The 23,222-nt window shown below is 40.6% G+C and overlaps 1 protein-coding gene across 1 annotated transcript in view; it reads left to right on the forward strand.

Annotated features, from left to right (window-relative positions):
* The window catches only part of PCNX2 (pecanex 2), a 243,488-nt gene that overhangs the window by 170,956 nt on the left and 49,310 nt on the right, over window positions 1-23,222 (forward strand). Inside the window, exons 24-25 of the mRNA XM_037510412.2 lie at window positions 9,205-9,263; window positions 12,482-12,697. Of these exons, the coding sequence (XP_037366309.1) occupies window positions 9,205-9,263; window positions 12,482-12,697 (275 nt within the window). The remainder of the gene's footprint in view (window positions 1-9,204; window positions 9,264-12,481; window positions 12,698-23,222) is intronic.

Here is a 23,222-nt window from a genome sequence, read left to right on the forward strand (position 1 = left end):
CAGGGCCCTGTTAAATTTTGCTGAGCAGTTCAAGAATTTGAAAAGTGCAGAGTTGTGTAGCTGACGATGTACCTGCAGAAAGGAGTCCAGCCTGCCACCTGCTTCCCGGCTGTCCACTGCTGCTGACTCCACACTTGAAGGTCACCCAGGGGCAAGGCACTGTGACTGAGTCAGGCTGATGAATGGTGGTGGGAGTGGAGGTCTAGGAGTGTAGGACAGAAAAAACCCTTTCTCCGTCATTGCAGCAAGTGAGGGAGGAGGGGCCTCAGCTTTTTTAGTCTTTAGGTCAATGTGGGAGATGGGATTGATTTATTCTAAACAAAGGGAGGCAGGAAGTGTTCAGCTTTTAAATCTACATTGTCTCAAACCATTTTACTCTAAGACTCAAAGGTAGATGGTGCAGGAATGCGTTGGACATCTCTGAGGCATCTGCCCAGCCAGAGCTCACTTGCCAGTACACAGAACCTTGAGCCTTTTTTTTTTTAAAGATTTATTTATGCATACAAGAACTGGGGTGTAGGCCAGAGTTTCTGGGGGTGGGGGAGTGAGAGGATGCACCACAGACAGAGTGGGGAACAGAACGGGCGGATTGACTGAAATACACTAATACACTGCTGAGGGGAGTAGCAGGAGAGACAGGAGAGGTCTGCTGTGCCCCGTGGGTTAGCTCCCTGGCCCGGGATAGAACTTGTGCTGCAGTGGCTGGCAGTAGCTTGATAGTGCTGTGTCTTTAATCCCTGCGCCACAAGGGAGGCCTACCCTGAGCCTTTTCAAGAGTCTTCTCTGGGACTGACAACACTCAAAGTGGGTGCTACCAGCCTTTCAGTATGTTTTAATTCTTCCCATACTAAGAGTTGGATGAGGAATGACCACTTTGGACCCTGCGGGACTTCTGCATTTGAGGGTCTAGGTTAGAATTCCTTCCTTACTATTCTAGTTATTAAGTTGAGTTTCTTTAATCTGTTACCCTGAGCCTATTTCCAAGACTGATTTTATTTTTTATTTTTTTAAAGATTTATTTATTTATTTATTTATTTATTTATTTATTTATTTATTTATTTACTTATACACGTACTGGGTACAGTCAGAAGCGCAGGAGGGTGAGAGAATTCACCAGAGCCAGAGCAGGGAGCAGAGCAGGCAGAAGGACCGAAGTACACTGCTGAGGGGAGCAGCCGGCAGCAGGAGAGGTCTGCGCGCCATGTGGGACCCTCCTCCGGTGGCCGGGGAGCAGCCAGGGATCCAACCGGCGCTGCAGAGGCTGAGGGCAGCTTCACAACCCAGCTCAAACGCTGCACCACCAGGGAGGCCCTTCCAAGACTGATTTTAATCCTACTTTATTAAAAACCAAGACTTTGCATGGGTTTCTAGATGGCTACAGGAGTATTGATTGATTGGTAAAATTAATACCTGACAGGAACATTGGAAGCTGTACACTTTTTTTCTTGTTGCTTTGGAAACATTCTGCCATGATCACCACTCTGGTCTGTAACACCAGGTCAGGTAACAAGACCTTATTCCTACATAGGGATAAAACTTGAAATGAGACTTCTACATTAAGTCAAAACCACTGACGTTCTTCTCCCTCCTTAGGGAAGTGGAACATCCAACACAGAGAAATGAAAAAGAAGCTCAATAATGTCAATTAGAGATCAGAATGAGACCAACTTTCCACTGTGAGTGTACAGTGCCAACCTTCTGCCACATGTAGACTTGGAGTTCAAAAGTACACTACAAATACCTAGAAATCCTCAAGTTGAGGAAGGAACATAAAAATGGTACTGGTTTATAAAAGCTTTGTCTAACTGACAGAACAAAGGACAGCCTCAGCTCATGTGGTTAAACACCCTCTGTAAATAAGCTATAAGTCTGGTACTACAAAATTGAGGAGGAAAATATTCATCATGATCAAAAGCAAGCTAATAAAATAGCCAACTTAGACCCTCCAAAACTATAGATAATGAATAAATTATATGTGCATTTAGATAGAAAAGTCATATAAGAAATAAAATCAGGGCTTCCCTGGTGGCGCAGGTTACAACGCTACCTATGAAGCTGACAGCAGCCGCTGCAGCACAAGTTCGATCCCCGGCCAGGGAGCTACACACATGGTGCAGCAGACCTCTCCTGACTCACCCACTGCTCCCCTCAGCATTGAATTTCAGTCAATCCGCCTGCTCTGCTCCCCACTCTGTCTTTGGTGAATCCTCTCATCCCCCACACCTCTGGCCTATACCCCAGTTCTTGTATGCATAAATAAATAAATCTTTTTTTAAAAAGAAATAAAATCATAAGTCTAAGATACATTGAAAAAAATGTCAAATTGGAACAAATGGAGGTTGTAACAGTAAGTTTATATAACCATTAATTGTATAGTATAAAAGATACAACAAATTATCAGTTAAACACAGCAAACTGGTCCAACCACTATGGAGAGCTGTGTGGAGATTTCTTGACCTACTAAACATAGAGCTTCCATATGATCCAGCAATTCCACTAAGTATTTACCCAAAGGACACAGAAACGTCAATTCCAAAGAGCACCTGCACCCCTATGTTTATAGCAGCACTGTTTACAATAGCTAAGCTTTGGAAACAGCCCAAATGCCCAAAAATAGATGACTGGATCAAGAAGATGTGGTACATATACATCATGGAGTATTACTCAGCATTCAAAAAAGATAAGCAGGGCCTCCCCGCTGGTTCAGCTGTTGAGCGCTGGGTTGCGAAGCTGCCCGCAGCCTCTGCAGCGCCGGTTCGATCCCCGGCCACCAGGCGAGGGTCCCACATGGCGCGCAGACCTCTCCTGCCACCCCTTGCTCCCCTCAGCAGTGTACTTCGTCAGTCTGCCTGTTCTACTCTGTGCTCTGGCTCTGATGAATTCTCTCACCCTCCCGCGCCTCTGACTGTACCCAGTGCTTGTATAAATAAATGAATAAATCTTTAAAAAACAAAAAAGATAAGCACATGCAATTTGCAGCAACATGGATGGAGCCGGAAGGGATCATGCTCAGCAAAATAAGCCAGAAAGAAAAAGAAAAATACCGGATTTATTTATTTATTTATTTATTTATTTATTTATTTGTACAAGCACTGGGTACAGTCAAAAGCGCTGGAGGGTGAGAGAATTCACCAGAGCCAGAGCAGGGAGCAGAACAGGCAGACTGACGAAGTACACTGCTGAGAGGAGCAGTGGGCGGCAGGAGAGGTATGCGCACCACGTGGGTCCCTCGCCCGGCAGCCAGGGATCGAACTGGTGCTGCAGAGGCTGCAGGCAGCTTCACAACCCAGCGCTCAACTGCTGCGCCACTGGGGAGGCCCTAAAAATAAAATTTAAATTAAAAAAAAATAAATAAACACAGCTAAACTGGAAAGCAGTCCAAGAAAATCACCCAGAATACAACAAAGAATAATAAAGATACGGGAAATAATCCAGAAAGGTTAAGAGACATGGAAGATGGGATGAATGATATCAACTAGATATTCAGGAGGCGTTCCGAGAAGAAGGTCTTGACCATGATACCTAATTCTGATCAAGTTATAGAAGAGGTTTACAGCCGTAGGTCACACAGAAGTGTTACAGCTTTCATGTCTTGTCACAGCTCTTGTTCTACAGTTGGAGTGTCACAGCAGAAGTATTATAGCAAAGGTTGAGTAGGGGCTGGAGGACTGCAGTCCATGGAAGGCAGACTCAAGGAGCACATGAGCTGAATGCCCAAGAATCTCTGCAGGGAGCATGCTTATATAGACAAAAGGAGATGGGACTTATCTATTTTGTGCAAATTAAGTTGTCAGTAAGAGCAACTTTGATCGGTACAAGGTTTGTCAAGCTTTAATTTGTCATTTTCAATTCTACGCACTTTTTACTGGCGTGATTTCCTTTTCTTGGCTGTGGAAGCATCTGTCCATGCCCCAACATTCCTGGGACATGAACATCCCAATTCTGTTTTGTTATACCCAAACTCAGGATCATTCCAAGTTCACTTTTCTTTTAAATTTTATTTATTAAAAGACTAGCATAGGGAGAAACATCCTTTTAAGAGAAAATAATATGAATTTTTCAAGATTTCTGAAAGACATGATTTCCTAGGTTCAGAAAGCTAATAAGTTGTGACCAGAATAAAATCAAAAATAAACCCACATATTTACACATAATGGTGAGGTTTCAAAACACTAGTAACAAGAAAAGATCTTTAAAACATTCAGAAATAACAAGAAAGAATACATACTAATACCAGTATGACTAATAGATCTTCTCTAAGTAGCAACAATAGAAAAATATGTATTTCTCAGTATGCTTGTTTACATTTTCTCTTTATTTCCTCCTCCCCTCCTTTATTCTCCTTGCCTCTCCTCTTTTCTTTCTTTCACCCACCCCACCCCCTACCTTTTTTAGTATATCTTTCTAGATGTATGCATTTTTTTATGTGTGGGTAGTTATTTAACTGCTGACTCCATTTTTAAAGTTTTTGAACTATTTGCTCTTCTTTTTCTTCTTAAGTTTTGGTGCTTTTACAGAAAATTACCTGTTTAAATTTTTTAATTTATTGGGACAAAGTTGTTCATGATTTTGCCTTATCATTTATGTTTTTTATAGTATTGTTTTTATGATTCTACAGTCAGACCATAGAGTAACATGCATAAAAATCAAAGAAGCAATAAAATCAGATAACTGGTTTTAACATAAAATATGAAGACAGAATAGGATCAGATATATCTGTCAGTTCACCCAAGACAAAGGCACATCAAATATATAATGACTTGAAAAAGTAAAGAATAAAAGAATGCAATTAAAGCAGAGGTTGTGGCTTAATATTATACAGATGAATCTGGGGCAAAACCCATTGGGATCAAGAACATTTTATAATGGTAAAGACTAAAATTCACAATGAAGATATAAATGTGAATCCAGTAGATCACAATAAAACTCATACAGAAAAACATAAAAGGAAATTTGGTAAGAAATGAAACAGTAGTGTTAGAATATGTAATTTACTTTTCTTAGCTCATGACCATTCAAGTAATCATAAATTAGGTAAAGATGGAGAAGATTTAAATACCATACTCAATAATGCTATCTAAATACATATTACAGAACACACACACATATGCTATATATGTACAGAAAATGGGGTGTGCTGATTGAAGGAGCCACAGGACATTGACAAACACTGATTATAAAATAGTCAATTAAAAAGCTCCCCCTTTCCGTAATCTCTACAATCCATCATAGTAGTTTAATTTCTGTGTAACAGGCTAGGTAATCAAGACCTTCCCTATGAAGAGTAACTAAGGAAAATTGGGTGAAATAAAGAAATAAAACCCAATAAATGTCTTAAAAACTTCAAGGTAGGGAGGGATTCAGGTTAAAATTCAGGAAGGCAAATACCTGTGAACTTACACCTAAGTTCCCCTAAGAGTATTGACTGACCTGGAAGAAGGAACAGCCAGGTCCAGCTATGCTTTGTGGTCTTGAGGGAAAGGAAGTCAAAACCAAGCCTGTCATGGGTGGTTGTGTTTGACAAAGATCCCCTACCTTTGATTTAGGACACCACCCTGCCTAAGATAACAGAGAGCCGAACTAAACCAAGCCTCCAAGATGGTAGCAAGATTAGCAGTCACCTGAGTATCTGACCTCAGACAGAGGTCACCCAATCCGCTATACAACCCTGTGTCTTGTGTCCTCAGGAAACTTTCCATGTCAAGTCATTATGAAGCAAATCACCAGAAAAAGGTCATTGGCTTTAAGAGAACTAATACGGTTATCAGTGGCAAAAATTAAAGATGAAAAAATTCATCTTAAATTAAAGACGAAAAGCAGACCCAGATGAACCTTATGTTTATATACAACTTAAAAGGTTAGTGTCCTGATATTAAGTTCTGACTGCTTTCTCATTATCCACATTTCTCTAAGCTTGACCTGCCCCTTGAATAGCTGGATCTACAATCCATTCATAACTCCAGCTTGGGTTTGCGGTACAAATAGATCACATCAAACTGCTTGTTCCAGCTGATCAGATGTCCTCATCAAAAATGGCATTACTTCTATGATAAATAGTCTCTGTGTGTGCAAAAATGGGAATTTGAAGTAGTGTAATTTTTTAAAATCATTGTTAAATTATTAAGTTCCTCAAATGAAATCATGTAAGAGAGAAGGTGCCTGACATGGAGAGACAGCTCAGGAGGTGGAAGGCAGAGTTTGAAGGGAGAAAGCTAGCTTTGCTATCTACATGAGGGAAGGATGTTTCAGATTAAGTCAGCTTCTTGGAAAGACCCATTATTGGACTTTTAACAGGAGCATGTGCATAGCAATGAGCAGAGACTTTGCCAGATGAGTGCTGAAAAGAGTATACATGCAGATGCACACCTGACATACACCAGCATTCTGTGCTCCCCTTGAGATAGAAGAGTGAGATATGAGCCCCCATTTTCTCTTTGAGCAACAGAATTGATATTCATGCAATAGGACAGTTAAGGCAGAAATCCAATTACAGAGCTAATTAGCACCTTTGAATGGTAAGCACCAAATTTACAGATGGAAAGCACTGGAGACACGCTCAAATTACTCGGTATGGCTGACAGTTCACCTTCTTCGAGAGTCTGGTGGAGAGCCAGAGGCCCTGGGGTACACAGGAAAATCTGCTTAGTTCTTGCTGATCAGAATTTAACACTCTGCATCCCATAGCCTTTCAAAAAGATGGCTTTCCAGTTAACATAGTTTTAGAAGGTGTTTTAATTCCCTAAGGAGTTTGGTAAATGACTTTCTTTTGGTTTAATCCCACTTTAAAAATTGTTTATACTGCTTCTGAAAATTCCATTTGTCCTAGGTCTTAAGGTGAAATTAAAATTCCATTTAGGAACTGACTATGCCAACGAGGGATTTCAACTTTCATTAGAAAAAAACTTTGTTGTTTGCTTTATTTTCTGCCACCCTAGGCTCTTTTATTTTCAAAGCCAATCTGAGGGTATCTGGGAGGAAAATTGAGGTACCAACAGAACAGCTTGCTGGGGTTAACTGCCTTTTTGAGATGTAACAGAGTATTCCTTCTCTCCAATGCAACTGTGGAATCTGTTCTACAAAACTCAAATATGATCTTGCTTAGGTGGTTCTCAAATATCTGGGACATGTGAGGAAAAGAGAATTTTTTTTCTGAAAACACATTCTTCATTCAAATTATAGTTCCATCTTAGTATCTTTTTATCTGTTCTGATTCCCAACAGATAAGTTCATAAAAGAAATGTGCATCCTGAGATTTTTCCATAAGCACCATGACCAACATGTGCTCTTCCTTTATTAAGTCCTGCTCGATAGGCCAATGATCATGTTTAAGTGTAATCTTGCAATAGCTAGTCTATTTTCTTCTTAGCATGTCTCATGAGAAAAAAAAATCAGATGTAACAGAATCTTTGACTCTCATTCATTCAATACTAAGTGACTAATACAGGACAATTATGAGCAAAAAGCTTGCCTCATGGATCTGTTGTAGGAGAGAAATAGCATCAAATAATTGCTTAAAGAAATGTCAGATGTGATATGGATTGAAGACACCAGAGCCAGTATACCTGGGTTCAAATACTGACTCTATCACCTGTTAGCTCTGACCTTGGGTACTTGATTTACTCTCACTTTGTTTTAGATTTTCTGTCTGGGAGAATGGGCATAATAATAGAACCTACCTAAGCAGGTAGGTGTGGGGATACAATGAATTAATACATGTAAAGTATTTGCACAGGTAAGTGCTACCTAAATTTATAGACATCATCATTAGTAATATTAAGCATAAGAAATGCTCCAAGGGGGAAGTTCAGTAAATGACAGAGCACAGGACTCATGAACGCCTCCTAGAGCAGGCATCAGGGAAGACTTCCCAGAGGAGGTGATACTTGAGCTGGACTTGAAGGATGAGAGGAATAGATGAGGAAAAATGGGTGGCACTGGAAAGGGTGAACTCCAAGGTGAATGGGTTCTAAGGAGGGAGGGGTGACAGGTGTAGGATGTGGGGCACATTGGAGACAGGGACAAAGAAGGCTAGCGTGGCTGGGGGATAGAAAGCAAGAGGCAAGAGATAGCAAAGGCCAGGGCAAGATATGCTAAAGATTAGTTTTTCTACACTTTATTAGGACCCTCATTGTGTTCAATGATATATTTCAACTGAAAGTCTTTATTAATGGCTTAGTTTTAAGCATATGAAATTGCCATTTGGGTAGGTTATAAGCAGTTGAATATCATTGATGGGATTTCATATTTCATTCCACAAAGGATGAGGAACCCACTGCTCAATATCTGAAATAACAAGACAGTCTTTCTGGTCAGGCACAGTCTTTCCAAGCAGAGTAGGCTATCATACTCATTGCTGGGTTTTGACGGTGCAAAGTTCAGGGGCTCAAGAATTTTTAGAAGCACAAGTGTGTTGATATCACCTGCACAGGTAATTACTTGGGGAGATTTGCTGTCACTACTCAGAAGTCTGGAGTACGTTTGTGTCTCACTTACTGATTTCCAGAAGCAGGGCGGTCACCAGGGATTGACTGACTTGCAAAAGCTGTGAACTGAGGATAGTTGTCAATATTGAAGAGATTTAAAACTGTTGCTGGTGACCCCTTGTTACCAGAGCAACTGTTGATCTGTCTTCTTCTAAGTGTGAGAATTGTTTTTATTCTTGTGGTTCAACCCAAGAAAAGCTAATGAGAATGAACCCAGTTGGTGCAAAGCAAGTGGTGGAAACAGTGACTACTCACCACGATTTCCTGTGATCAATTTGAGAAGAAAGGTACCTGTGGGTGCCCTGCTCAGATTTTGAAAGTGAGTGACAGACCATTGGCAGTTCAAGTGCTTGCTATTTTTGTCATTCTGGTGCTAAAATCAATAGGGCACATTGTCAGTCTTCCAAATCCTGAGACCTAATAATCACTTTCCCTACACTGAATGTTCAGCAGGTACATTCATAACTTGATAGAATTATAAGTTTCTTAGAGGTAGATCATGTAGGTGCACTTGGGATCAATCTTTACCTTCCTGTACCCTAATAATCACTTCTTGTACTTTTCTATGCCTTCTTCCCCCTCCTTTTTCTCTAACATAACATTGTTAAATAATACGCAAGCTATAAGCCTGCATTTCCCATTCACACAGCTGATTCTGTAAGCCAGCTCTCATTGGTAGGGTTCTAATCATGATTTTTTACCCTTTTGTGGTCCCTGCTAGCACAAGGCGTGTGGATAATTCCAACACAAGGCTGGTGGTCCAAATTGAAAAGGATCCAGGTAAGAAGACCACTTCCTTCTCTCTCTTTAAACTACTGATAGTTACTTATTATGTTATCTAGATAAATTCTTTTAATCCAGAAAGGGGGATTAAGTACTCACACTTTTTAATCATTATGGAGACATGCATGCCTTGGTAAACAGGCTGACTGTAAAAATGAAATTATGCAAGTAGCTCGATCAAGCATCCTGATTTGGTTTGAAATGCATTTCTTTATTTTTTGGATTGATTAGGTCCCTGTTCATTAATGAATGATTTTGTCAAGTAAGACATTTTAGTTTGTGTATGTTAGCATCAAATATAGACAATAAACCTGGGTATTAGTCTTTTAGCAAAAACTTATTTGGAAAAACATCAGCATTATGATATCCTTAAAGGCAACCCATCCCAGGATCCAGCATCCGGAAGCCTTCAGAAACTTCATTCAATATCAAGCTATAGAAGGAGTTATCTGCTAGAAAATTGTTTCACTTTTTTCTTTCCATAATCTATCTCATCATCTCTCCTTTCCCCATATGTCACAGTGTAAATTTAAGTGTTCCTTTTTTTTATCCACCTCACTTTCTCCTCTGGGCTAGAAATTTTGTCTAGAAGAAATTGTACCATTCTCATTATCTACATTTGAATTACATATACATGATTGATTTGAAAATACTTAGAGAGAGGTTTACTTTATTTTTCTGTTGAGTTTTATGTCAGTACAACCTGGTGCATCTCTGGGGCTCTATGACATTGCAGAGTCTTGAATATGAGGCATGTGGATAGTTTCCCAGGCACACCCTGCCTTTAGTTATCTGTAATTGTTATCTCACTTTAATCTAATTGTGCAGATATTGGTCAGTGTGTTCTAAGAAGATTTCCATTTTTAGTGGTTTAAACTTTTTTGTTTTATTTAAACATCAAGCAGGTTAAATAATTAAGCAAAAGTTAATTCCTTCATTGAGGTCTTTCTGATAAAGTGTCAGAGATTCAAAGTCATCTCTAATTAGTGTCTCGGGATGTATGCTGATTTATCATAGAAAATGAATATATTGGCTGGTCAAGCAGGCTTAATCTGCATAGAAGATTAAGTATACGGATACTTTCTTAGATGACATGACTCAGTGCATAGGACCACTTCTGCCCATTAATCATAATTAGGCTATAAGTGCTCTAATTTCATTTCTACTTTTAGCTTTCATGAATGTCTAGCAAGCGCATTCGTAACTTGATAGAATTATAAGTTACTTAGAGATAGATCATATAGGTGCACTTGGGATCAATTTTTACTTTCCTGTGCCCTTTGTGCCCAGGGTCCTGAGGTTACAGGTGGGGAGCTCTGTTCAACTCTGTAGATTTTATCTTCTATCTCCCAGCATCCCTCCAATAGATAGTCTCAGAGGGACCCTTGGGTTTGCTATAGGCATTTTCTCTTTTGGATATTTCTATACATCTCTGGCTTTCCAGGGCCATGACTTGATCCTCAAAGAAAAGGTATTCCCTAAAATAAAAGTATAGAATGCAGACCTCTCCAGTCCCTCTCAGCACTTCCTCTAGCCCAAGCACATCAACCAAGAGGACTTCCCAGTTCACCTTGTCTTCTCTTCCGTGGTTTCTATTCTTAGTCATGAAAGCCCCAATAGAGAGAGTGAAATGAGTCAGGACCCAGCAGGAGATTAAAAAGAAATATACCTTTAATTCCCAATTCCTCAATTCTGTGCCCCCTGAAATGCATACCTTCTGTGGGGAAGCAGGGTATACCATCCTTCCGTCTCCTTTACTATATCCTTCCTTCACTCTTCCTTTGGTGTCATCACCCATTCAATTGGAAGACTAAAATCAAACAAGCAAGAAATAGCTGATAATACCAAGTCCTGGCAAGGATGCACTGGAAGTCTTGGTCACTGTGAAGTAGAAACTGCAGCCACTTTGGAAAACAGTGATCCCACTCCTGGGTATTGGCTCAAGAGAAACAAAAACTTACATAAACTTCCATTTGTGAATATTTTTAGTGGATTTAGCCATAATCACCAAATCAGGAAAGAACTTCAATGGCTAAACTAACTATAGCACAGCTTACACAGGAACACTGCTCACCAGTGAAGCAAAACCAGCTGCTGTATGTGCAAAGGTATTCTTTAATCTCAGATGCATTATTTGAAGCTGTGGCTACATGACTATATGGATTTTTTTAAAGATTTATTTATTTATGCATACAAGAACTGGGGTACAGGCCAGAGGTGCGAGGGGGCGGGTGTGGGGTGGTGAGAGGATTCACCAGAGACAGAGTGGGAAACAGAACAGGCAGATTGACTGAAATACACTGCTGAGAGGAGCAGCGGAGCGAGTCAGGAGATGGCTGCTGCACCATGTGGGTTGTTCCCTGGCCGGATATCGAACTTGTGTGGTAGTGGCTGCAGATAGCTTCATAGCTTGCTTCTTAACCCCTTGTGCCACCAGGGAGGCCCTATATGGATTTTTTAAGACTCACGGGATTATACACTAAAAAGGGTGAATTTTATTCTGCATAAATTACTCCAATAAATCTGAGCTGTATATATATATATATATATATATATGTGATATTTTAAAAACAGTAAATGACACCCATATATAATATAAAAATTTATATCTATGTGTATATGACATAATATATATGCAAACTATGCATCAAGATTACATTATTATCTACTGCTTTCTGCACTGGGACTGACTACATCTCAAGGCTACATGTTATGTACTAGGCCACCTGTGCTGGAAGGTCATGGTGAAAACAGTTAGAGAAAACTGTTTTCCCACAGGTCCTACAGTGCAAAAAGAAATAAAATTTTTTTGAATAAAGTAAAATTGAGAATCTTGGTATGAAGGAATGGAAATAAGGATTCCTGAGGTTATGGCTGACTGGAGGATGGGCCCGTTCACAAAGGGAGAATTGAGAGGGAGACCAGATATGGACATGTTGAAGTTGGGGCACATTCTAGACATGGAAGAGATGTTACGTAGACAAGTAAGTAGACAGGTCTAGAGTATAGACAAGAGGCCCCAGCTGGAGTCCATTTATATAGATGAGCTTGCCCAGAAAGAGTACAGATGGAAAAATATTAAGAGCTCACATAGTCCATTAAAATAGGCAAAGGATCTGAAAAGTCTGACGTACCTTTAATCAAATGACTATTTCATCGATCTGAGTACATGGGGAGTCAGCATTCATTGACCGTACTTCTTCTTCTGTCTATAGGGAATGATGACAACAATCTCAATTCCATCTTTTATGAGCACCTGACCCGGGCCCTCCAGGAGTCTCTCTGTGGAGACTTGGTCCTTGGTCGATGGGGGAACTACAGCTCCGGCGATTGCTTTATTTTGGCTTCAGATTATCTCAATGCTTTCGTTCATCTAATTGAAATCGGCAATGGTCTTGTTACCTTTCAACTTCGGGGACTGGAATTCCGAGGTAAGAATCCTATTATTGTGGAAGTCAGTCCATTGAGTTAATTATCATGTGAATCTCTAATTAGAAGTCACCAATATAAAAGAATTTGATGCCTGTCCTACAGAATGAGAATTAGGGAGCCTGTTGTAACCACCATTAATTATTTGCTTTTATCTACCTTTATTCTGCTGCAAGTAAACCCCAGTCATCTGAGGGGATGATGAAGTTTAGGATATAATCTGGTGGAAACCTTTGAAACAGCAAGTCACAACTTAGGCTTCAATCCTCCTGGGAAAACCCAAGCAACAGGAAGTGGTGGAACATGCATGGGTTCGATGTGGAAACAGCTGGAACTAAAGCAGAACGTGGTCGTGGGGGTTACCAGTATTGTGTTCTACGGGGGACAAGTCACTCAGTGTCTGTGAACTCTTTTTGTCCTGACTGTGTGACAATGAGAAGATTGGTTGCCTCATAAAGTTGATGTGTGATTTAAATGAGGTCATATAATTGAATGCACACCATTCAATCTTGGAAGTGTGACCCCAGTTTTTCCTTAGTCAGGTGCTGGAGCTGTGTGGTGGGGCATAACAGAGGTCCTCATGTTTCTTTTTCCTGTATTCTCTGGGTGCACTTTCATGTCATACATGTTTTTCCAGCACATCCTTTGTGCTGAGCAATGTTCTAACACTGGAAACACAATGAAACTTGACTTGAAAGGGTCCTTCTTCCCTTAAAGATGTTTGATGGTTGACTGCAGTGGGAGAAGTAGAAAATATGGGAACAAGTAAAAATATGAGCAAACTGATTGTGGCTTGGAGAAGTGTTAGGAGGGAAATTCAGGTTCTGTGACCAAACTCTCTGTGAGGCTGAGGGTGAGTGGTGCCACATTGGATGGATTAGTCAGGGAAGCCTAAAGAGAACAGGAAGAGATGTCCCAGGTTGGGCACTGAGCAGTGCTAAAAGTATGAGTCAGGAGCAATGGGGAGCATCCCGGCCCTCAGGAGGACCACCGGGATGAGCTCTAATGAGCAAGCTGGGCACAACATGACAGAAGACAAGGTGAAAACAGGTCACATGGGTCCTCACGGCCACAGTGCTGGGGTTGCGTTTTATTCTGTATACGTAGTGAGACCCATGTGTGGGGTTTGAAGGGGAATGATTAATTCACACTTTAAGAAATTGTTTTGGTACCTATGTGGAGAATGTTCTAGAAGGGGACAAAAGCAGACAAGGGAAGGTCATTTAGCAATGTTTGTAGCTGCCCAAGCAGGAGCCAAGTCATCATTATTCACAACCTCACAGTGGACAAAAGAGACCTTTTAACCAAGAACACATTGCCATTATTTCACATATCTTTAACCTAAAGAGTACCAAGTCTTTTGGTTCTTTCTTTATTTTTTTAAAAGATTTATTTATCTATTTATACATACAAGCACTGGGTACAGTCAGAAGCGTGGGAGGGCGAGAGAATTCACCAGAGCCAGAGCGGGGAGCAGAGCAGGCAGAAGGACCGAAGTACACTGCTGAGGGGAGCAGCAGGCGGCAGGAGAGGTCTGCGTGCCATGCGGGACCCTCCTCCGATGGCCGGGGAGCAGCCGGGGATGGAACCGGCGCCGCAGAGGCCGCGGGCAGCCTCGCAACCCAGCGCTCAACCGCTGAGCCACCGGGGAGGCCCAGTCTTTTGGTTCTTTAGATGATACATACTAACTATTAGTTTTGTGACTAATAATAGCCATTCTTTTAAATAGCATTCCTAAATAAATTTGTACATAAGTTTTGTTTTTCTAGAGCAGTGGGTTCTGTGATTCAGGTGTGTATTCTGTGTATCTTTCCACACTTCAGGAATGTAATTTAGGGAGATTATTTTGGAAACAGTTATTGGACCATGCGAATAATGCTTAGTTAGCTTCTACAGTACAATCCAAAAAATGATATGCCCTTGAAATTTTGCACAAATGTTAGAAAATGTCATAGGAAAAGTGGCAGAAATTAAGTGTCTCCCGTGTAAGAACACAATAGAAATGTCTGTCTTGTGAATTTTTGTTTTTTCCTAGAATTCAAAGGAAGAACTTTAGAGTTAATCTTATGGAATCTGAGTTACAGTTTCTATCATAAGTCTTCTGTGGCTGCTTCTTTAGGAAACTAGTCTTTGACTTAGAAGATTCAAAGTCAATGAGCTTTTGGAAGTTTGCAGTACTTGACCGCTCTGTCTGTGTCTTTCTCCTCATAAATAGGGGTTCTTCTTAATCTACCGCATTCAATGTTTTGACCTCACCTTATATAAATTTTTTTCTTTTGGGGGGCGGACAAACCAACCACAATAGAATTGAAATTTGTCATCCTGAGATGACATGGGTGTATTCCTTTTCACTATTACGTTGTTGGCTGGGAGTTCTGCCCATCTTAGACCACATTGCTCATACAGCTGCGTTCAGTTGGCAGCTGAAAGTCCAAGGGGTCGCATCTGGAGCTGTTTCCAATCCTGCTATTTTTTTTTAAGATTTATTTATTTATGCATACAAGAACCAGAGTATAGGCCAGAGGCATGGTGGGGGGAGTGAGAGGATTCACCAGAGATAGAGCGGGGAACAGAACAGGCAGAGTAACTGAAATACACTGCTGAGGGGAGCAGCGGGTGAGACAGGAGAGGTCTGCTGTGCCATGTGGGTCACCTCCCTGGCCATCTGGGGATCGAACTCATGCTGAAGTGACTGCGGACAGCTCCGTAGGTTGCATCCTAACCCCTTGAGCCACCAGGGAGGCCTCTCCAATCTTGCTATCTTGACCCTCCTTCAGTAGTTGCTCAGCCTCCAGCTGGCTGGATGAGGCATCTTCATGGCAGGTGGTCTCAGGGTTAAGAATAGGAGAACACAGGTACTAAGAGGCCTCTTACTGTCCAGCCTCCAGGACAGGCACAATAGGCCAAAGTAATTCCCTAGAACAGCTCAGATTCAAGTGGCAGAAAAGGGGCCTCATCATGTTACATGACAGACTGGAAGCCAATCTCATAACAATATACCATACTCCTGATATTCCATCACGTAAAATGTGGCAGGAAACTCAGAACTTATATGCATGCATGTGGTGGGCATGAGGCAGAGGCCTTGGAGTTTTCCTGCCTCCTGCCAATCACAGTTGAAATGTAAGCTGGCTGTAAGGGTGAAGTAAGCACAAAATGACATCTTGAGTTGAAAACGCCAATAAATGGCCCTGATACCACCCACTCTGGTACACCACATTTTCTTTGACCTACCTCTACCGTAGTTGGAACACAGAGCTATTAAGAGAGCATGTAGCTTGACAAAATCTAAATTATGCTTTTGTTGCAGGAAGAATCCAGCTGACCTAAAATGAATGTACTGTTCCCTATCTTTTCATGGCATCTAATCTATTTTCCCAGGGAAGATCTGCTTTCTGTCACTTCCTTGGATATTGTCCTAAGATTGCTCTTCAGCATTTCACTTTTCTATCCAATTCCCTATTTTTTCAAATAGTAGGCTTTATTTTGGTCAAATTTAACCTACTTTGGCACATATGTGTTGTTTCTCCCTCCCACAGAGTACTTGCAGTCATCAGTGGGGAAATGACTGGCTCACAGCATGGGCTGACTCAGGAAATAGCCACTATTCCTTGGGAAGCCAGCCTCCCCCAAGCCAGGGAGCAAGGAGGCCTGTCTCTCTCTTTCTCCCTAAGAAGTATGCATTTATATCAAGAGGAATTCTTAGTTTCAAGCAACAGAAATCAACTCTAAGTTAAGTAAGAGATGGGTTTATTGGAAGGTAATATTGCACAGAGCACAGACTTTCTGAGAAGACCAGAGAAGCAGGCCAGGTGCTGTCAGACAGAGCAGCATCTAAAATCACACAGTAGTACTGATCTGTGAAGTGGTTACACCTTGATTGGTGGACCCGAGCACTACCTTCACCTCATGGACACCTGGACCTTGGGTACTGGACTCTGCTGCTACAGGTGCTGCCTCTGGAAACTGGATGAACATCCCCTCCACCAACTCCTTTCCAGAATCCTTCCATGCAAGCCTTACTTCTTTGGGTCACCACCTCATTTGTCAATATCTGATCAATAAAGCTGAGATCACACACATGTACTGCAAATGCAAGCGAGAGTGGGAGAGAGAGCTTTTGACTTGTCAGTTCCTATTATGGGAGGTGATCTCTGCCTCTCTCCAAGACTCATTATGTGGGTGCTTTCATTGGAATCACAATAACTACTCTAATAGTTCAGCATCAACTATCAATGACCACAGCATATATTTATTTTGTACTCACATAGAGTCCAATGAATGAGAGCTAGGGATTGGTAAAGTAATTCTGGCTAATGAAATCATTGCTTATTCCTTAGCACATTGCTCTGAGGTCTCTCTGAGCTTCCATATCAAGCTGGCAGAGAATGGAGGATTGCATGGAAGATTGTTACAGGTCAGGCCTGAGCCTGTGATTTATCACTTGCTCTTGTACTCTGTGGTCCAGAATGGACACAACTGCAAGAGAAACTGGGGAATTTTGTCTGCATACCGGGAGGAAATATAAAAGGGTTTCTATTTCAAAAATTAGCTTGTTTCTGCCATAGTGGGTAATTTTCTAAACATGGTATGGGGATAGGCTCCTGGGTAACCCAAAGATTAATAAAAGTTCAGGACTCATCCAATTTCCATTGAGCAGTACTACAGTAAAGGACTGATACAAATTTGTTTATTTTTATTATCATTTTTAAGACATTTATTTATGCATAGAAGAACTGAGGTATAGGCGAGAGATGTGGGGGGTGAGAGGATTCACCAGAGACAGAATGGGAAGCAGAACAGGCGAATCTACTGAAATACACTGCAGAGGGGAGCAGCAAGCATGACTATAGAATGTCTGTTGCCTGTGGGTTAGCTCCCTGGCTGGGGATTGAACTCAGCTGTAGTAGTGATAGTGCTGAGACTTAACCCCTAGGCCACCAGGGAGACCCCTGTTAAAATTTAAATCACTATAAACAAGAAAGGCATGTCTTTGTAGTATAGTTTGAAGTCTGGGAGTGTGATGCCTTCATTCCCTTCTTTTTTTTTTTTTTTTTCCCAGAAGAGCTTTGGCTATTCGGGGTTTTTGGTGATTCCATATGAATTTCATCAGTAATTGTTCTATTTCTTTGAAGAATGTCATTGAAATTTTTATTGGAATAGCATTGAATCTGTATATTGCTTTTGGTAGGATGGCCATTTTGATAATGTTAATTCTTCCAATCCATGAGCAGGGGATGTCTTTCCATTTCTTTGTGTCTTCTTCTATTTCTTTTAACAGTGTTTTATAGTTTTCTTTGTATAGGTCCTTTACCTCTTTTGTTAGATTTATTCCCAAGTATTTGATTTTTTTTTGTTTCGATAATAAAAGGGATGTTTTTTTTTTTTTTTATTTCTTCTTCAGATTTATTGTTTGTGTATAGGAAGGCTACTGATTTTTATGTGTTGATTTTGTATCCTGCCACTTTACTAAACTTATTGATTAGTTGAATTAGTTTTTCTCTGGAGTTTTTGGGGTTCTCTATGTATATTATCATATCATCTGCAAATAGTGATAGTTTAACTTCTTCTTTTCCTATTTGGATTCCTTGTATGTCTTTCTCTTGTCTTATTGCTCTGGCTAGGACTTCCAGTATTATATTGAAAAGCAGTGGTGAGAGTGGACATCCTTGTCTTGTTCCAGATCTTAATGGAAATCCTTTCAGATTTTCGCCATTGAGAATGATACTGGCTGTTGTCTTGTCATATATGGCCTTTATGATGTTGAAGTATGTTCCTTGTATCTCAAGAATTTCAAGGGCTTTTATCATGAATGGGTGTTGCACTTTGTCGAAAGCTTTCTCGGCATCTATTGATATTATCATATGGTTTTTATATTTCTTTTTGTTGATGTGTTGAATGACGTTGATTGATTTTCAGATGTTGAACCATCCTTGTGTCCCTGGAATGAATCCTCCTAGGTCATGGTGAATTATCTTATGGATACATTGTTGGATTCTGATAGCTAAAATTTTATTGAGGATTTTTGCATCAGTGTTCATTAGGGAGATTGGCCTGTAGTTTTCTTTTTTTATGTTGTCCTTGTTTGGTTTTGGTATTAGTGTAATGTTGGCTTCATAGAACGTGTTTGGTATTGTCCCTTCCTTCTCAATTTTTTGGAAGAGTTTGTGAAGGATAGGCACTAATTCGTCTCTGAATGTTTGGTAGAATTCATTTGTAAATCCATCAGGTCCTGGGCTTTTGTTTTTGGGGAGGTTTTTGATTACCATTTCAATTTCGCTGCATGTTATTGGTCTGTTTAGGTGTTCTATTTCTTCTTTATCTAGCTTTGGGTGATTGTAGAGTTGTAGGAATTTATCCATCTCTTCTAGATTGCTGAACTTGTTTCCATATAGCTGTTCATAGTAGTTTCTGATTATTCTTTTGATTATTCTTTTGATTTCTGCTGTGTCTGTTGTGATTTCTCCTCTTTCATTTGTAATCTGGTATTGGAACAAGAACAGACACACAGACCAATGGAATCAAATAGAAAGTCCAGAAATAAACACACAGATTTATGGTCAACTAATCTTTGACAAAGGAGGAAAGAATATGCATTGGAGCAAAGAAAGTTTGTTCAATATATGGTGCTGGGAAAACTGGGTCACTACATGCAAAAGAATGAAGCTTGACCACTACCTCAAACCATGCACAAAAACCAACTCAAAATGGATTAAAGAACTAGACATAAGACCTGAAACCATAAAATACATAGAAGAAAATATAGGCGAAACACTACATGACATGCACCTCAAAGACATCTTTACAGACACATCACCCAAAGCAGTGATAGTGAAGGCAAAGATAAACAGCTGGGACTACATCAAATTAAAGAGCTTCTGCACAGCAAAAGAGACAAAAATCAAAACAAAGAGAAACCCCACCAACTGGGAGAAAATTTTTGCACACAGCACTAATGATAAAGGACTGATCACAAAAATCTGCAAAGAGCTGATGAGACTCAACAAAAACAAAGAAAATAATCCAGTCAAAAAATGGGCAGAAGAGCTAAAAAGAAACTTCTCTGAAGAGGAAATGCAAATGGCCAACGGGCATATGAAAAAATGTTCAACATCACTTGTAATCAGGGAAATGCAAATCAAAACTACCATGAGATACCATCTCACACCAGTGAGAATGGCACATATTAAAAAAACTAGCAACAACAAATGTTCGCTAGGTTGTGGAGAACAAGGAACTCTCCTGCACTGTTGGTGGGAGTGCAAACTGGTCCAACCACTATAGAGAGCTGTGTGGAGATTTCTTGACCTACTAAACATAGAGCTTCCATATGATCCAGCAATGCCACTCCTAGGTATTTACCCAAAGGACACAGGAACAGTAATTCCAAAGGGCACCTGCACCCCTATGTTTATAGCAGCACTATTTACAATAGCTAAGCTTTAGAAACAACCCAAATGCCCAAAAGTAGATGACTGGATCAAGAAGATGTGGTACATACACACAATGGAGTATTACTTAGCAATCAAAAAAGATAAACACATGCAGTTTGCAGCAACATGGATGGAGCTAGAAGGGATCATGCTCAGCGAAATAAGTCAGAAAGAAAAAGCAAAATACCGCATGTTCTCACTCATAGCAGGAATTTAGAAAACTAAATAAGAGACCAGGAAAAAGACTAATCAATACAAAGTAAAAATCAAAATCAACAAGCAACTGTAAACCAGAGAAACACTAGGGTGGAGGAGAGGGAAGGGCAGGGAAAGGAAGAACTAGAGTCAAAATAAGGGGGGAGGTACAATTGTATGGGGAATATAACCAAAATGAAAATGCATACATTGTGCAAAGATGAAAAAAAGATGTAAGAATTATATAAAATAAAATATTTAAATTAAAAAAAGTCATGTCTTTCTAATCTACTTCTTTTGTCCCATGGTTACTGAATATAGCAAACTCTTTTCATGTTAATTCTCGTGCCCCTGCTGCTCTTAGATTTTTCAGTGTTAATTTCATCTGCCTAACCAGGAAAGCTTCAAGGGAGCAACCCAAGAGTACACAGATTAGTCATCAGCTTTAAAAAAATGTATCAGTATAACAGATAATGCACTTTAGAAGACCAATAGTGTGGAGGGCACCAAGTTCAAGGTTTTTAAAAAGAAATGGAATCTGCTGGAATGTAACTCCTACTTACCCATTATTTGAGTAGGTGGCCATGGAAGAATGGAAAAGCAGGGGTTGATTATCTGTTCAACCCATTTCTGTTCTCCTTTAGTCATGCCGGTGACTTTGGGCAATGGGTTAACTTTTTTCTAAGAAGACAAGAAAAATGAATGAGTCACGGTACTGCTGGCAAGGGGAGCCAGGCAACTTGAAAATACTGTCTGAAGAGGCGGAGAGCCAAGAACAGAAGCAAGAAAAAAAGACCTAGGAGGGAGTCCCCTAAGAGATGCATGTGAGCCCTGCACTAAGAGAGCCTGCTGGTCTGGGAAGTTGCATCTAGTATCTCAGCGGCTCTGATCCCCTTTCTTCCCCGCCGTCTAACCAATGGGAAAAACAAGGCCCCAGAAGAGAATACTTTCCTGAGAGGCTTGAAACCAGTACATGCAAGCTAGGCAAACCCACATGCTCTCTTTTATTTTTTTTATTTTTTTAAAGTGTTTTTTTTTTAATTATTTATTTATTCAAGCACTGGGTACAGTCAGAAGCACGGGAGGGCGAGAGAATTCACCAGAGCCAGAGCAGGGAACAGAACAGGCAGATTGATGAAATACACTGCTGAGGGGAACAGCGGGTGAGACAGGAGAGGTCTACTGGGCCATGTGGGTTTCTCTCTGGCCAACTGGGATTGAACTCGTGCTGCAGAGGCTGTGGATTGCTTCATAGTGCAGTGCTTAACCCCTTGCACCACCAGGGAGGCCCAGTGATCATGAATTTAAAGGAAGGCCTGCTAAGATTGCTCATGCTTTCTTTCTAAGCTACATTCAATTTCATGGGTGCATGTATGGAAGGGCAGAGTTAGAGTTAGTGAGGGTTGGAATTGAGGCACATGAGTATCATGAAGTAAGACAAGGACAAAGAAACTGACATGATTCGCAAGGGGTTGATAATGATTATAACATCTGGCCGTGGAATGTAAGCTGAGAAAGGAGGGCAGTGAGGGTCTGTGAGAGGTGGGAAATGGGCCTGGAGATAGAACTTCCTGGATGCTGGGAGGGTACAAGGGCTGTTGAAGTTGAAATATTATTGGCAATGAGCTGGAAAGATAGGCAGCAGTTCCTGGAGCCTAGAATATTGGAAACTAGGGGAAGTAGTTTTTAGTAATCAGAGTTTAGAGTTATGACCATGGAAATGAGTGGCTGAGGTTGAGTGGAAGATGAGATCACTGGAAGAGAAGCATCAAGTATAAAGTTGTTGGAAGGAACATCTCTGTGGATACTGAAATTCCAGGAGTGGTCAAAGAGGTGTTTTGGAGATGATAGTAAACCAGACCCAGAATCTTCTTGGAAGGACCAGGAGTGACCCAGAGGGGCCATTGCAGGTGGCAAGGACAGAATGGTGTGGGGTGTAATGAGAGAGTGGCCTGAAAACATCAATGAGGTCGGTATTTTCTACCCACCTCAGCATGTAGGTGAGAGGAGTGTGTGAAAGTATTTAGCTCCATTTGGGGGAGATAAAGAGGGAACAAGGAGGTCTGGGTGTCCAGTAGAGCATCAAGGAGGGGAGGAGAACATTCAGAGAAGTTGAGGAATGGATCAGGGATTTCAGAGGGCACAATCCAAAGGATTTTAAGAGTTCCTGGTCCCAGTGGGACTAGGGTGGGGGTTAAGGTAGACTCAGGAAATGTGATTTATAAAACAGTACAGAATTAGACTGCAGGGCTCCTGGACTGTCCATGGCAAATTATTTGAATTGCAATAAAGCAACATCCTCTCCTGGGATGGTGAAGCAGATCTACCATCTAAGGCTGGGTCACATCACAGAAAGTTTTGAAGTTGCCGAAATGAAATTTTCTTATTCACATAGGTATGCATGCAGCTTTCATTATCCTCATTAAGGTTGGACCACTCCATTCTTATCACAGCAAAATCGATTTTCCTGAAATCTTCTTAGATGAGAATTCTAGGAAATATGAATCATTTGATAAAGTGGGTTTCAGAAAAGCTCAGGAAAAACAATACCAGAAATGCTTGGTGTTATATATTTACCTTTTCTATTCTTTATATAGCTGCATTTTTTTCTCTGTAAATTTATTAATTTCTCAGTGTTTCCTTGCAATGAATGTACATGTATTTTCTACATTCCCATGTGGCCAAATATTTCCAGGTTTTTGTCATAGATTAGTTCAAAGAAGAAAACATAACCAACGTAGATTAACATGCCCATTTATTTAAATCAAAGTTGTAAAGAAAGTTATGTTTGTTTTTAGATATTTGTATGTGTGGATCATGAATCCTGAAGAACAAGATCCCTGATGCCACTGTGGGGGAAGGGCATGGTATGGTCAATAAATATTGCTGGCAATCAAAT

This window comes from Talpa occidentalis, unplaced genomic scaffold (assembly GCF_014898055.3).
Source record: "Talpa occidentalis isolate TD23 unplaced genomic scaffold, MPIMG_talOcc4v2.1 talOcc4.14, whole genome shotgun sequence".
Classification (NCBI taxonomy): domain Eukaryota; kingdom Metazoa; phylum Chordata; class Mammalia; order Eulipotyphla; family Talpidae; genus Talpa; species Talpa occidentalis.